General features: G+C 47.8%; 3 protein-coding genes across 3 annotated transcripts; all 3 read left to right on the top strand.

The window, feature by feature from the left end:
* The first annotated feature begins 793 nt into the window (after positions 1 to 793).
* On the top strand, positions 794 to 1,939 carry LOC138367271 (spermidine/spermine N(1)-acetyltransferase-like protein 1). Its single transcript, XM_069328688.1, has one exon. It carries the CDS (start codon positions 794 to 796, stop codon positions 1,937 to 1,939), a length of 1,146 nt encoding a protein of 381 aa, XP_069184789.1.
* Positions 1,940 to 6,517: 4,578 nt separating this feature from the next.
* LOC123760724 (uncharacterized) lies at positions 6,518 to 9,343 on the top strand. Its single transcript, XM_045746509.2, has 2 exons — positions 6,518 to 6,534; positions 8,170 to 9,343. Exons 1-2 carry the CDS (start codon positions 6,518 to 6,520, stop codon positions 9,341 to 9,343), a joined length of 1,191 nt encoding a protein of 396 aa, XP_045602465.2.
* Positions 9,344 to 11,704: 2,361 nt separating this feature from the next.
* On the top strand, positions 11,705 to 12,910 carry LOC138367270 (DNA-directed RNA polymerase II subunit RPB1-like). Its single transcript, XM_069328686.1, has one exon. It carries the CDS (start codon positions 11,705 to 11,707, stop codon positions 12,908 to 12,910), a length of 1,206 nt encoding a protein of 401 aa, XP_069184787.1.
* The last annotated feature ends 380 nt before the right edge of the window (positions 12,911 to 13,290 follow it).

Genomic DNA, 13,290 nt, shown 5'->3' with positions numbered 1-13,290 from the left:
CTGACGCTGGGGGGTGAGAGAGAGAGAGAGAGAGAGAGAGAGAGAGAGAGAGAGAGAGAGAGAGAGAGAGAGAGAGAGAGAGAGAGAGAGAGAGAGAGAGAGAGAGAGAGAGAATGAACACAGAATGTGTGACATACATTATTCAGGGAATATAAGAAGTAGGTAAAGGATGTAGAGGACGAAGACATATGAAGAGCAAGCGGAAGAGAAGAAAAAGGAAGAGGAGGAGGAGGAACACAAAGAGGAAGAGGGAGGAGGAAGATGTGGAGTAAGAGGAGTGAAGAGGAGGAATAGGAGGGAGGAGTAGGAAGGGGAAAGAGGAGTGGGAATAGGAGGGAGGAGGATGAAGAAGAGGGAGGAGGAGGAGTAGGAAGGGAAAGGGGAATAAGGGTGAAGAGAAGGAAGAAAGAGGCAGGGAATGAGGAGAGAATAATGAGTGTGAGGCAAGAGACAGCATGTGTATACAATTATACGCAAGAGAGATTATCAACTATGTAGTTAGTTACGCAGCAAAGGAAGTACGTAAGGAGAGAGGAATAGATCAGATAAGAGAGAGGAAGGGAGGGAGAGAGGAAGGGAGGGAGACAGGGAGTGAAGAATAGAGAGGGAGGGAGGGAGGGATAGAGAGGGAGGGAGGGATAGGGAGGCAGGGAGGTATGGGATGAGGGAGGGAAAGATGGTGAGAGAATGACATTTTAAAATTTTACACACACACTGTAGGACAAACTCTGAAATTAAACGCAAATTAAAATAAAATGGAACGTGGGAGGAGACGCTCAGAGGAAGTGGAATTATGTGGGAGGATATGTTAGAAGACCCTGGTATGTGGGAGGATATGTTAGACGATCCTGGTATGTGGGAGGATATGTTAGAAGACCCTGGTATGTGGGAGGATATGTTAGACGATCCTGGTATGTGGGAGGATATGTTAGAAGACCCTGGTATGTGGGAGGATATGTTAGACGATCCTGGTATGTGGGAGGATATGTTAGACGATCCTGGTATGTGGGAGGATATGTTAGAAGACCCTGGTATGTGGGAGGATATGTTAGACGATCCTGGTATGTGGGAGGATATGTTAGACGATCCTGGTATGTGGGAGGATATGTTAGAAGACCCTGGTATGTGGGAGGATATGTTAGAAGACCCTGGTATGTGGGAGGATATGTTAGAAGACACTGGTATGTGGGAGGATATGTTAGACGATCCTGGTATGTGGGAGGATATGTTAGAAGACCCTGGTATGTGGGAGGATATGTTAGAAGACCCTGGTATGTGGGAGGATATGTTAGAAGACCCTGGTATGTGGGAGGATATGTTAGACGATCCTGGTATGTGGGAGGATATGTTAGACGATCCTGGTATGTGGGAGGATATGTTAGAAGACCCTGGTATGTGGGAGGATATGTTAGAAGACCCTGGTATGTGGGAGGATATGTTAGAAGACACTGGTATGTGGGAGGATATGTTAGACGATCCTGGTATGTGGGAGGATATGTTAGAAGACCCTGGTATGTGGGAGGATATGTTAGAAGACCCTGGTATGTGGGAGGATATGTTAGAAGACCCTGGTATGTGGGAGGATATGTTAGACGATCCTGGTATGTGGGAGGATATGTTAGACGATCCTGGTATGTGGGAGGATATGTTAGAAGACCCTGGTATGTGGGAGGATATGTTAGAAGACCCTGGTATGTGGGAGGATATGTTAGAAGACACTGGTATGTGGGAGGATATGTTAGACGATCCTGGTATGTGGGAGGATATGTTAGAAGACCCTGGTATGTGGGAGGATATGTTAGAAGACCCTGGTATGTGGGAGGATATGTTAGAAGACCCTGGTATGTGGGAGGATATGTTAGAAGACCCTGGTATGTGGGAGGATATGTTAGAAGACACTGGTATGTGGGAGGATATGTTAGACGATCCTGGTATGTGAGAGGATATGTTAGAAGACCCTGGTATGTGGCAGGATATGTTAGAAGACCCTGGTATGTGGCAGGATATGTTATAAGACCCTGGTATGTGGGAAGATATGTTAGAAGACCCTGGTATGTGGGAGGATATGTTAGAAGACCCTGGTATGTGGGAGGATATGTTAGAAGACCGAGGATATGTTAGAAGACCCTGGTATGTGGGAGGATATGTTAGAAGACCGAGGATATGTTAGAAGACCCTGGTATGTGGGAGGATATGTTAGAAGACCCTAGTATGTGGGAGGATATGTTAGAAGACCCTGGTATGTGGCAGGATATGTTAGAAGGCCCTGGTATGTGGGAGGATATGTTAAAAGACCCTGGTATGTAGCAGGATATGTTACAAGACCCTGGTATGTGGCAGGATATGTTACAAGACCCTGGTATGTGGGAGGATATGCTACAAGACCCTGGTATGTGGGAGGATATGTTACAAGACCCTGGTATGTGGCAGGATATGTTACAAGACCCTGGTATGTAGGAGTATATGCTACAAGACCCTGGTATGTGGGAGGATATGCTAGAAGACCCTGGTATGTGGGAGGATATGTTAGAAGACCCTGGTATGTGGGAGGATATGCTAGAAGACACTGGTATGTGGGAGGATATGCTAGAAGACACTAGTATAAAGGGTGTGACGTCTCTAGATAATATTCCTAGGCCTAGTATAGCCCATATATGCATTATATTAGGCCTAGGATAATGTACATTAGGCCTAGGATTGCTAGGAGGTCACATTAGGTTAGGTCATATATCTATGTTGCTGTTTAAAATGGTTCCTGTTTGTCCAAAATTAGTAATACGGAAGTCAAGTTTCTAGTGGAATCATCACTATATATTGGTACTATCTGGTGGTGTCATCACTACATATTGGTACTTTCTGGTGGCGCCATCACTACATAGTGGTAGTTTGTGGTGGTGTCATCACTACATATTGGTACTTTGTGGTGGCGTCATCACTATATATTGGTACTTTGTGGTGGCGTCATCACTATATATTGGTACTTTGTGGTGGTGTCATCACTATATATTGGTACTATCTGGTGGTGTCATCACTACATAGTGGTAGTTTGTGGTGGCGTCATCACTATATATTGGTACTTTATGGTGGTGTCATCACTATATATTGGTACTATCTGGTGGTGTCATCACTATATATTGGTACTATCTGGTGGTGTCATCACTACATAGTGGTAGTTTGTGGTGGCGTCATCACTATATATTGGTACTTTGTGGTGGCGTCATCACTATATATTGGTACTTTGTGGTGGTGTCATCACTATATATTGGTACTATCTGGTGGTGTCATCACTGCATAGTGGTAGTTTGTGGTGGTGTCATCACTACATAGTGGTAGTTTGTGGTGGTGTCATCACTATATATTGGTACTTTGTGGTGGCGTCATCACTATATATTGGTACTTTGTGGTGGTGTCATCACTATATATTGGTACTATCTGGTGGTGTCATCACTACATAGTGGTAGTTTGTGGTGGTGTCATCACTATATATTGGTACTTTGTGGTGGTGTCATCACTATATATTGGTACTTTGTGGTGGTGTCATCACTATATATTGGTACTATCTGGTGGTGTCATCACTACATAGTGGTAGTTTGTGGTGGTGTCATCACTATATATTGGTACTTTGTGGTGGTGTCATCACTATATATTGGTACTATCTGGTGGTGTCATCACTGCATAGTGGTAGTTTGTGGTGGTGTCATCACTATATATTGGTACTTTGTGGTGGTGTCATCACTATATATTGGTACTTTGTGGTGGTGTCATCACTATATATTGGTACTTTGTGGTGGTGTCATCACTATATATTGGTACTTTCCACCAGTTATTGTAAGTACTTTCATTTCCAGAGGATGGGCCGGAATATTGAGGAGTAGTGTTCAAGCGGACAGGTCTTGACCGGTCTCCTGGATCGTGGTCCCCATTACAGGTCTTGACCGATCTCCTAGCTCGTGGCCCGATTACAGGTCTTGACCGGTCTCCTGGCTCATTCCACAGACTGTAAAACACCCGACCTCAGTCTCTGCATAAAGGACGTGTCGACTATTCGACCCGTCCGGGGCTTTTATCAGCCTCGATATTGTGACTGTGTGTGTGCAAGTAGACTGTAGTTGTTTTCGGTTCGTAACACGATGTTTACGGAATTCCTTTTGGAACATAAATATTGTGTTTGAAAGTCTTGGGCCCTCTATGTTTACAGTGTTGTATATTGTACCTATTGCAGCTCCACATTGGTAATAATCCGAGTAATATTTTGATCATAAGTAATACTGACTCTTGTTAGTCAACAACTCATCCTCTCAACTAATAAGTCGCATTGTGTACGTTACGGTAACAAGCGTTGCTAACGCAATTTACTATGACAAGAAACACCTCACAAATATCTACGTTTTCCATGCATCGTGGCTCTGTAGGTTAGGTGGGTTGCTTGGGTTCGTACGTTTCTCTGTAGGTGATTGAGTGATGAAGATTAAGCCACACAAGAGGTGGCACGGGCATGAACAGCCCCGTAACTCTTTTAGGTCAGATCAGATCAGATCAGATCAGATCAGAGCAGGTCAGGTCAGGCCAGGTCAGGTCAGGGGGTTACGTTTTTAACGCAGCGACAAACCAAGAGAACGAGCTGGACAACAATCGGTTACGATTCGTTACGAAGCCTTTAGATCCATCAACATACTCTTCCAGACATCTCTCCGGGAGCATTTTTAGTATAATTATTAAATGGTCAAACTTGTCGAAGGGAATATTTATGTTTAAAACTGACTGAGATAATATAATAAATTTCCTTCGAGGCGACATTGTACGGCAATTAAGAAACAAATACAAATACCGAGAAGTATAGATGGAAGAAGAATTTGTTTAAACTCTCCAAACACCGGAGAGAGACACAAGCAAACAGAGCGACTCAACAGATCCAAACACTTGACTGACAAACACCACAACACGACGACATGTCCCAACACATCCTAAACAAGTATTACAACAACTCCATAAACAAACACATCAAGCTAACACACACCCAAAAACACACAAACAAATTCCGTTACATAAACCCACACAAGCAGTCGGACACCCAAACAAGACTAATGAAACACGGACCAACACGACGCCGACACAAACAAACTCGGCCGACACCAAACACACCGCCATCTTGCACTGTCACCGACCGACACATATAAGCGCAAATACAACATTGTCTTGCGGTGAGCCTCACAGGAATTTGCGAATGTTAGAGTGGGAACGTCAGCGGCGTGAAAGGTGTAAAGTGGGGATATGTATCACAGGTGCTGTGGGGACGTCCTTGGTGTGGGGAGGGCAGAGTGGGAATGTCAATGACCCAGGTGTGGAGAGGGCAGAGTGGGAATGTCAATGACCCAGGTGTGGAGAGGGCAGAGTGGGAATGTCAATGACCCGGGTGTGGAGAGGGCAGAGTGGGAATGTCAATGACCCAGGTGTGGAGAGGGCAGAGTGGGAATGTCAATGACCCAGGTGTGGAGAGGGCAGAGTGGGAATGTCAATGACCCAGGTGTGGAGAGGGCAGAGTGGGAATGTCAATGACCCAGGTGTGGAGAGGGCAGAGTGGGAATGTCAATGACCCAGGTGTGGAGAGGGCAGAGTGGGAATGTCAATGACCCAGGTTGGGAGTGGAAAATGAGAATGACAAGTGTACAAAAAAAGTTTATTATGATGTAGTGTTTCTTGTTCCAAAGGCGAGGTCAGGCTCCCAATAGCGGAACACTCGTAAGAACAATGCTGTCACTCACAGGAACATTTGAACGCACGAGAACAAACTGCACTCGTAGAACCTCTTGCATTTACAGGAGCACTGACATGGACGAACTGTACTTAGAGGAGGATTTCCATGTACAGGATTACTTTTACTCACACACTTTAATTGACTAGCACCATGGTGACACTAGCACCATGGTAACACTAGCACCATGGTGACACTAGCACCATGGTGACACTAGCACCATGGTAACACTAGCACCATGGTGACACTAGCACCATGGTAACACTAGCACCATGGTGACACTAGCACCATGGTGACACTAGCACCATGGTAACACTAGCACCATGGTGACACTTGCACCATGGTGACACTAGCACCATGGTAACACTAGCACCATGGTGACAATTGTTAGACAACAAAGACGAATATCTAAGTTCGAACGTCGGGGTATCCACCTTCAGGCTTCCAGATTACACACCTCTATAGTGTGAAGGGGGCCCTGTGGCGCAGTAGGCTAAGTAAGGATGAGTATGACGCCCTGGCAGTCCTTCATGCTGGCTGTGAGTGAGTATGACAATCACAGGTGGCCGAGTAATGTTCTGATTGTGTGGTGTTGTAACAGGCAATCTGATTGTGCCTTCTATCCTGTACCCAGCAGAAGATATAATTTTTTACCCGTATCCGGGATGATGGCATTCCTCACTGAGGCAAATCATACTGCTGTCAGTTTGCGTGTGAGCGGCTTTATTTACACCTGACTTATGCCCAAACAATTTTCATGCTAATATGGGGTCGTTGGCAAGGTATGACGCGAGACTGAAAGAGAGAGAGTAGTCATGTATAAGAACAGTGTGAGAGTGAGGCGAGCTGTTCACTGCGTTCCGACTAGATTTTGTTACTTTTTCTAACTTATTTACTCTACTTTGACTAGACAGTAAAGCGACGGTCTTGTTTCTTGCAGGTCAGCGTTCGATCCCCCGACGGTCCAAGTGTTTGGGCACCTTTCCTTCCTATGCGAAGGCAACATCTACCAGCTTAAATACCGTGTTGACCGGGGTTCAGCAGTCAACATAGCCATACAACAGTATGGATATATCTAATCACTCTCTTAATGACGACAAATAGATGACGTAGTGCCAGTGTTTTGTGTTGTGTCTGTTTATTTATTTATTTATATATGTATATTTTTGTACACTGGAGTTGCAGGAGTGAGGCAGCAACCAATGCGCGTGTGTGGGAGAGAGGACGCTGGCTCCATCCCAGCCCTGCAGCTCCCTGTACCTTCTCACTGATACATCAAGTTGGTGTGTGTTGGTGTATGTTGGTGTGTGTGTGTGAGTGTAGTAGTGCTGGTGTGAGTGTAGTGGTGTTGGGGTGGGTGTAGTGGTGTTGGGGTGGGTGTAGTGGTGTTGGGGTGGGTGTGGTGGTGTTGGGGTGGGTGTAGTGGTGTAGGGGTGGGTGTAGTGGTGTTGGGGTGGGTGTAGTGGTGTTGGGGTGGGTGTGGTGGTGTTGGGGTGGGTGGGGTGGATCTCCCTCCCCTGCTTCTCCTGTAGCCTCCTCCGTCCATAATCCATTAGCTATTCTCATTCATTCACCTCTCCTCGCTTTCCCTTCTGTCCTTATCTTCTACTTATCATTCTTTATTCCCTCTCCACCCTCTTCTTTAATTTCCCATTGTCACTGATTACATTTTATCCTCCTGGTGTCAGGACCTCTTCTCTCACACCCTCTCCCTTCCTCTTCCTCTCTAATTCTATTTTGGTTACTTTTCTCATTTTCCCTTTCTCCTTACTTCTGTTCCTCGAAGTTCCATCACATCTTTCTAGTTGTTCTTTTCTTTAAGAATGTCTCCTTTCCTCTCTCTCCTCTTATTACTCAATCTCCATCTCCTCTTGTATCAATCTTTCTTAGTTTACCTCTTGGTTCTTAGCCTTCCTCTCCCCTGGTCTGGCCTCCCAGAGGGAGGGTAAAAGGGGCTAACAACAGGCAGGTAATTTACCTACGCAAGGTAATAATTAATTATTAAACAGGGGAGACGGGGGAAGGAAGTGAAGGGAAGATAGGGGAAGGAGAGGAGTTGGGGCGGGGTATGAGAGGGAAGAAGGGGGGTGGGGGAGACGATTCCCTTTTCCTAAGTAAGCCTGGGAATTTCTCACCCATTTGCGAGTGTTGGGGAGGACTTAGGGTAAGGCGGAGGGCGCGTGTCGTGAGCTGCTGGGAAAGGTGTTGGGAGAGGGGAGGGGAGAGGGGGTGTAGGTGTGGGGATGATGAGGGGAAGGAAGCGGAGGAGGGGAGGGGGAGACGTTGGGCTGTACTACAAGATGTAGGGGAGAATGGGGGGTGTAGGTAGCTGCTAGACGGATCGTCTCTTATAGGGAGGTAAATTAGAGGTTCTTCTGCCTTTTCAAGAGGTCTAGAGGGTCCTAGCCCCTCTCAAGAGGTCTAGAGGAATCCTCGCCCCTCTCAAGAGGTCTAGAGGGGTCCTCGCCCGTCTCAAGAGGTCTAGAGGGGTCCTCGCCCCTCTCAAGAGGTCTAGAGGGGTCCTCGCCCCTCTCAAGAGGTCTAGAGGGGTCCTCGCCCCTCTCAAGAGGTCTAGAGGGGTCCTCGCCCCTCTCAAGAGGTCTAGAGGGGTCCTCGCCCCTCTCAAGAGGTCTAGAGGGGTCCTCGCCCCTCTCAAGAGGTCTAGAGGGGTCCTCGCCCCTCTCAAGAGGTCCAGAGGGTCCTCCCCCCTCTCAAGAGGTCCAGAGGGTCCTCCCCCCTCTCAAGAGGTCCAGAGGGTCCTCGCCCCTCTCAAGAGGTCCAGAGGGTCCTCGCCCCTCTCAAGAGGTCCAGAGGGTCCTCGCTCCTCTCAAGAGGTCCAGAGGGTCCTCGCCCCTCTCAAGAGGTCCAGAGGGTCCTCGCCCCTCTCAAGAGGTCCAGAGGGTCCTCGCCCCTCTCAAGAGGTCCAGAGGGTCCTCGCCCCTCTCAAGAGGTCCAGAGGGTCCTCGCCCCTCTCAAGAGGTCCAGAGGGTCCACGCCCCTCTCAAGAGGTCCAGAGGGTCCTCGCCCCTCTCAAGAGGTCCAGAGGGTCCTCGCCCCTCTCAAGAGGTCCAGAGGGTCCTCGCCCCTCTCAAGAGGTCCAGAGGGTCCTCGCCCCTCTCAAGAGGTCCAGAGGGTCCTCGCCCCTCTCAAGAGGTCCAGAGGGTCCTCGCCCCCACAAGAGGTCCAGAGGGTCCTCGCCCCTCTCAAGAGGTCCAGAGGGTCCTCGCCCCTCTCAAGACGTCCAGAGGGTCCTCGCCCCTCTCAAGACGTCCAGAGGGTCCTCGCCCCTCTCAAGAGGTCCAGAGGGTCCTCGCCCCTCTCAAGAGGTCCAGAGGGTCCTCGCCCCTCTCAAGAGGTCCAGAGGGTCCTCGCCCCTCTCAAGAGGTCCAGAGGGTCCTCGCCCCTCTCAAGAGGTCCAGAGGGTCCTCGCCCCTCTCAAGAGGTCCAGAGGGTCCTCGCCCCTCTCAAGAGGTCCAGAGGGTCCTCGCCCCTCTCAAGAGGTCCAGAGGGTCCTCGCCCCCACAAGAGGGGCGGAGGTCGGAGCCCCCACAAGAGGGGCGGAGGTCGGAGCCCCTCAGCGTGCCAGGATAATGGGCACAAGAGCCCCAAGGAATGCAGGTGCAGTTGTTAGTACTTATACACGAGTCAACAGGTGGGACCTAAAGCCCGGTGGAGAGCCACAGTGACGGTTTACAGTGACCTGCCACGACGGTGAAGGTGTCACTGGCGCACATCACTGTGTGGTGACGTGCGTTGTACACGAAGGGGATCACTGTGTAGTTAATGAATGGTGAAAAGTCCGTTTTACACGAGGTCAGTGTATAATGTAAGGTGGAGGGTCGTTATAAGTGAGGAGGCACTGTATAATGTCTGGTGACAGGTAATTATACACTAGGGGGGGGGGAGTCACTGTATGATGTATGGTGAGAGGTCGTTAAACAGCAGGGGTTCACTGTATAGTGTATGATGAAAGGTCGTTGTTCACTAGTGAGGGGACACTACTTCGTGTCAGAAAATCGTACACCTCACCTATCCTTTTCATTTGCCCATTCCGACTAACCCCCTCCCCCAACCCCCCTTTCATCCAGCCAACCCACAGTTCCTGCCCTCTTCTCCCTCCCTCTGTCCCCTCTTCTGTCCCTCCCTCCGTCCCTTCTTCTCTCCCTCCATCCACCTGCCAGTTTCTCTCCCTCCATCCACCTGCCAGTTTCTCTCTCTCTCCCAATGAATGTGTTCCTATACAATGTGTGTGAGGTAACTATGACCTGAGCTTGTAAAAGCACCTTAATCACCTTCAGTGGTTATAAGTTCTTAATAACAAACTAGTTTCTATAGCAGCTATATATATAGAGAGTAACAATCTCCCTGTCAAATTAGGAGAGACACATATACATTATATATATATATATATATATATATATATATATATATATATATATATATATATATATATATATATATATATATATATATATATATATATATATCCTTCACTTGGGCACTAGGCGTCTTGAACTACCGATCCCATGAGTGTGAGACAGTTAGTGGTAATCTTAGAGTGGACAGAGCCTCTGTCTCCCACCAGTGCCCAGGTGAAAGAAATATGTATGTGTATACAGGGTATGTGTATACGGGGTATGTGTATACAGTGAATGTGTTGGCTGGTCAGAATTGCATTGCACCTTTGTAAACGCACATAAATGACACTGTAAAAGAACATACCTCGAACGCTGCTTGTGCAGGACAGACGTAAATCTATGCACTCATGTATGTAGGTTAGATTAACATCTTAAAAGCACTACAATCACCTTCTGTGGGTGATTGTTCAATAAATCACTGAACTATATGCTTAACAGGTCTCTCACCCTGTCCATGGAGGACAGAAGGAAATGTATATATGCTGATTAGCATTGTAAATGGGTGGCCACGTCTGTGGTAGAAAAATAATAATGAAGCAAAACCCCCCTCCCTCCCTCCGCCCCGTCCTCTCTCCCCCTCCCTCCGCCCCTCTTTCCCCCCCCCCCCTTACTCGCAGCAGCACCAACACAGGACCCCGCCCCCCCCACCTCAGGACCTTCACAATGTCAGGAACAACAAAATCTAAATTGTAGTTGCCTCTCTTCCCTGTCACCCCCGTCTCTTATGTCACCTGTCTTCCCCCGTCACCTGTATTTCTGTCACCTGTCTCCCCTGTCACCTGTCTCCCTCGTCTCTCCTGTCTCCCTCCGTCTCCTGTCCCCTCCCATCTTTCCCCCGTTACCTGTCTACCCCCGTCACCTGTCTACCCCCCATCACTTGTCTCCCCCCCCCCGTCACCTGTCTTCCCTCTTTCTCCTTCACCTGTCTTCTCACCCTCCTTCACACGTCTCCTTCCCTCCCCTTCATTGTCATGTCTCCTCATTCATTCTCTCTCTCTCTCTCTCTCTCTCTCTCTCTCTCTCTCTCTCTCTCTCTCTCTCTCTCTCTCGCTTCCCCTACACTATGGTCCTTTACCTGCTCCCCTCACCTTTCCTCACCCCTCCTCATATACCGTAACCTCTCCCACCCACACACTTCTCCTCCCCTCACCTTCTCTCCCTTCCCCTCGGTGCTCCTACCCTCCCCTCACCTGCCGTATCTTGTGCACGTCTAATCACTCACCTGCGGGCTCCAGATGCTGTCTTCATATTATGAATATTAATAAGATGACGTTGAGAGAACGGGGGGTGGGGGGGGGGGGGAAGCAGGCAGGGAGGAAGAAAACCAGGAAGGTAAGGAGGGAGGGAGGGAAGTAGGCAGGGAGGGAGGAAAGCAGGAAGCTGGGATCTCAAGTCATCACATACAGCGGACAGTTGTTCACGAGGTGAGCGTGGCTGCCCAGCCTCCCCCACAGAGGGGTCATCCTGCACGGCCAGATCAATTATTTCAGGTTCCTCAACTTGTTGTTGGAAGTATTTCTCCAGTGTGAGTGTGATGTTGTCTATTGTTCATGTTTCACCTAAAGCTTTACCTTCTACAACCCAAACTCTACCTTCTACAACCCCAAACTCTACCTTCTACAGCCCAAACTCTACCTTCTACAACCCAAACTCTACCTTCTACAACCCAAACTCTACCTTCTATAACCCCAAACTCTACCTTCTACAGCCCAAACTCTACCTTCTACAACCCAAATTCTACCTTCTACAACCCAAACTCTACCTTCTACAACCCAAACTCTACCTTCTACAACCCAAACTCTACCTTCTACAGCCCAAACTCTACCTTCTACAACCCAAATTCTACCTTCTACAACCCAAACTCTACCTTCTACAACCCAAACTCTACCTTCTACCCCCTTCCTTCTACTCTACCTTCTACAACCCAAACTCTACCTTCTACAACCCAAACTCAACCTTCTACAACCCAAACTCTACCTTCTACAACCCAAACTCTACCTTCTACAACCCAAACTCTACCTTCTACAGCCCAAACTCTACCTTCTACAACCCAAATTCTACCTTCTACAACCCAAACTCTACATTCTACAACCCAAAACTCTACCTTCTACAACCCAAACTCTACCTTCTACCCCCTTCCTTCTACTCTACCTTCTACAACCCAAACTCTACCTTCTACAACCCAAACTCAACCTTCTACAACCCAAACTCAACCTTCTACAACCCAAACTCAACCTTCTACAACCCAAACTCAACCTTCTACAACCCAAACTCTACCTTCTACAACCCAAACTCTACCTTCTACAACCCAAACTCTACCTTCTACAACCCAAACTCTACCTTCTACAACCCAAACTCTACCTTCTACAACCCAAACTCTACCTTCTACAACCCAAACTCAACCTTCTACAACCCAAACTCTACCTTCTACAACCCAAACTCAACCTTCTACAACCCAAACTCTACCTTCTACAACCCAAACTCTACCTTCTACATCCCAAACTCAACCTTCTACAACCCAAACTCAACCTTCTACAACCCAAACTCTACCTTCTACAACCCAAACTCAACCTTCTACAACCCAAACTCAACCTTCTACAACCCAAACTCAACCTTCTACAACCCAAACTCAACCTTCTACAACCCAAACTCAACCTTCTACAACCCAAACTCTACCTTCTACAACCCAAACATGAGAACCATTGTTATTTCTCTTGAGAATAAAGACAATAAAACGTAGCGCGGTGTTGGGCTCATAAAGCTGGAGCCTTAAAAGTCAACTCTGCGGGCTCACCATAGCCCGTGCTACTTGGAACTTTTGGTTCCAGGTAGCGAATCTTTAACAACAACAGCAACTTAAAAGTCAGTCTGGAGTCTTACTGACCAACCAGCAATTATACTTCAGTCCTGGACTTAGGTAAATTCTCAAAGTATACACCAAGAAGCTGGGGTATACCTCTCGGTGTGTATAGCCCTTGATAGGAAACAAAACTCCCAGGGGGCCAGATTCACGAAGCAGTTACGCAAGTACTTACGAACGTGTATATCTTTTTCTCAATCTTTGGCGGCTTTGTTTACAATTATTAAACAGTTAATAAGCTCGGAAGCACCAGGAGGCTG

The sequence above is a fragment of the Procambarus clarkii genome, chromosome 21 (assembly GCF_040958095.1).
Source record: "Procambarus clarkii isolate CNS0578487 chromosome 21, FALCON_Pclarkii_2.0, whole genome shotgun sequence".
Lineage (NCBI taxonomy): Eukaryota > Metazoa > Arthropoda > Malacostraca > Decapoda > Cambaridae > Procambarus > Procambarus clarkii.
Note: the sequence above shows the minus strand (reverse complement) of the source record. Positions and strands in the feature narration are given on the sequence as shown.

What these genes read in the sequence shown, in the direction of transcription:
- LOC138367271 (XM_069328688.1), top strand. Translation starts at nt 794, where the DNA reads ATGTGGGAGGATATGTTAGAAGACCCTGGTATGTGGGAGGATATGTTA.
- LOC138367270 (XM_069328686.1), top strand. Translation starts at nt 11,705, where the DNA reads ATGTTGTCTATTGTTCATGTTTCACCTAAAGCTTTACCTTCTACAACC.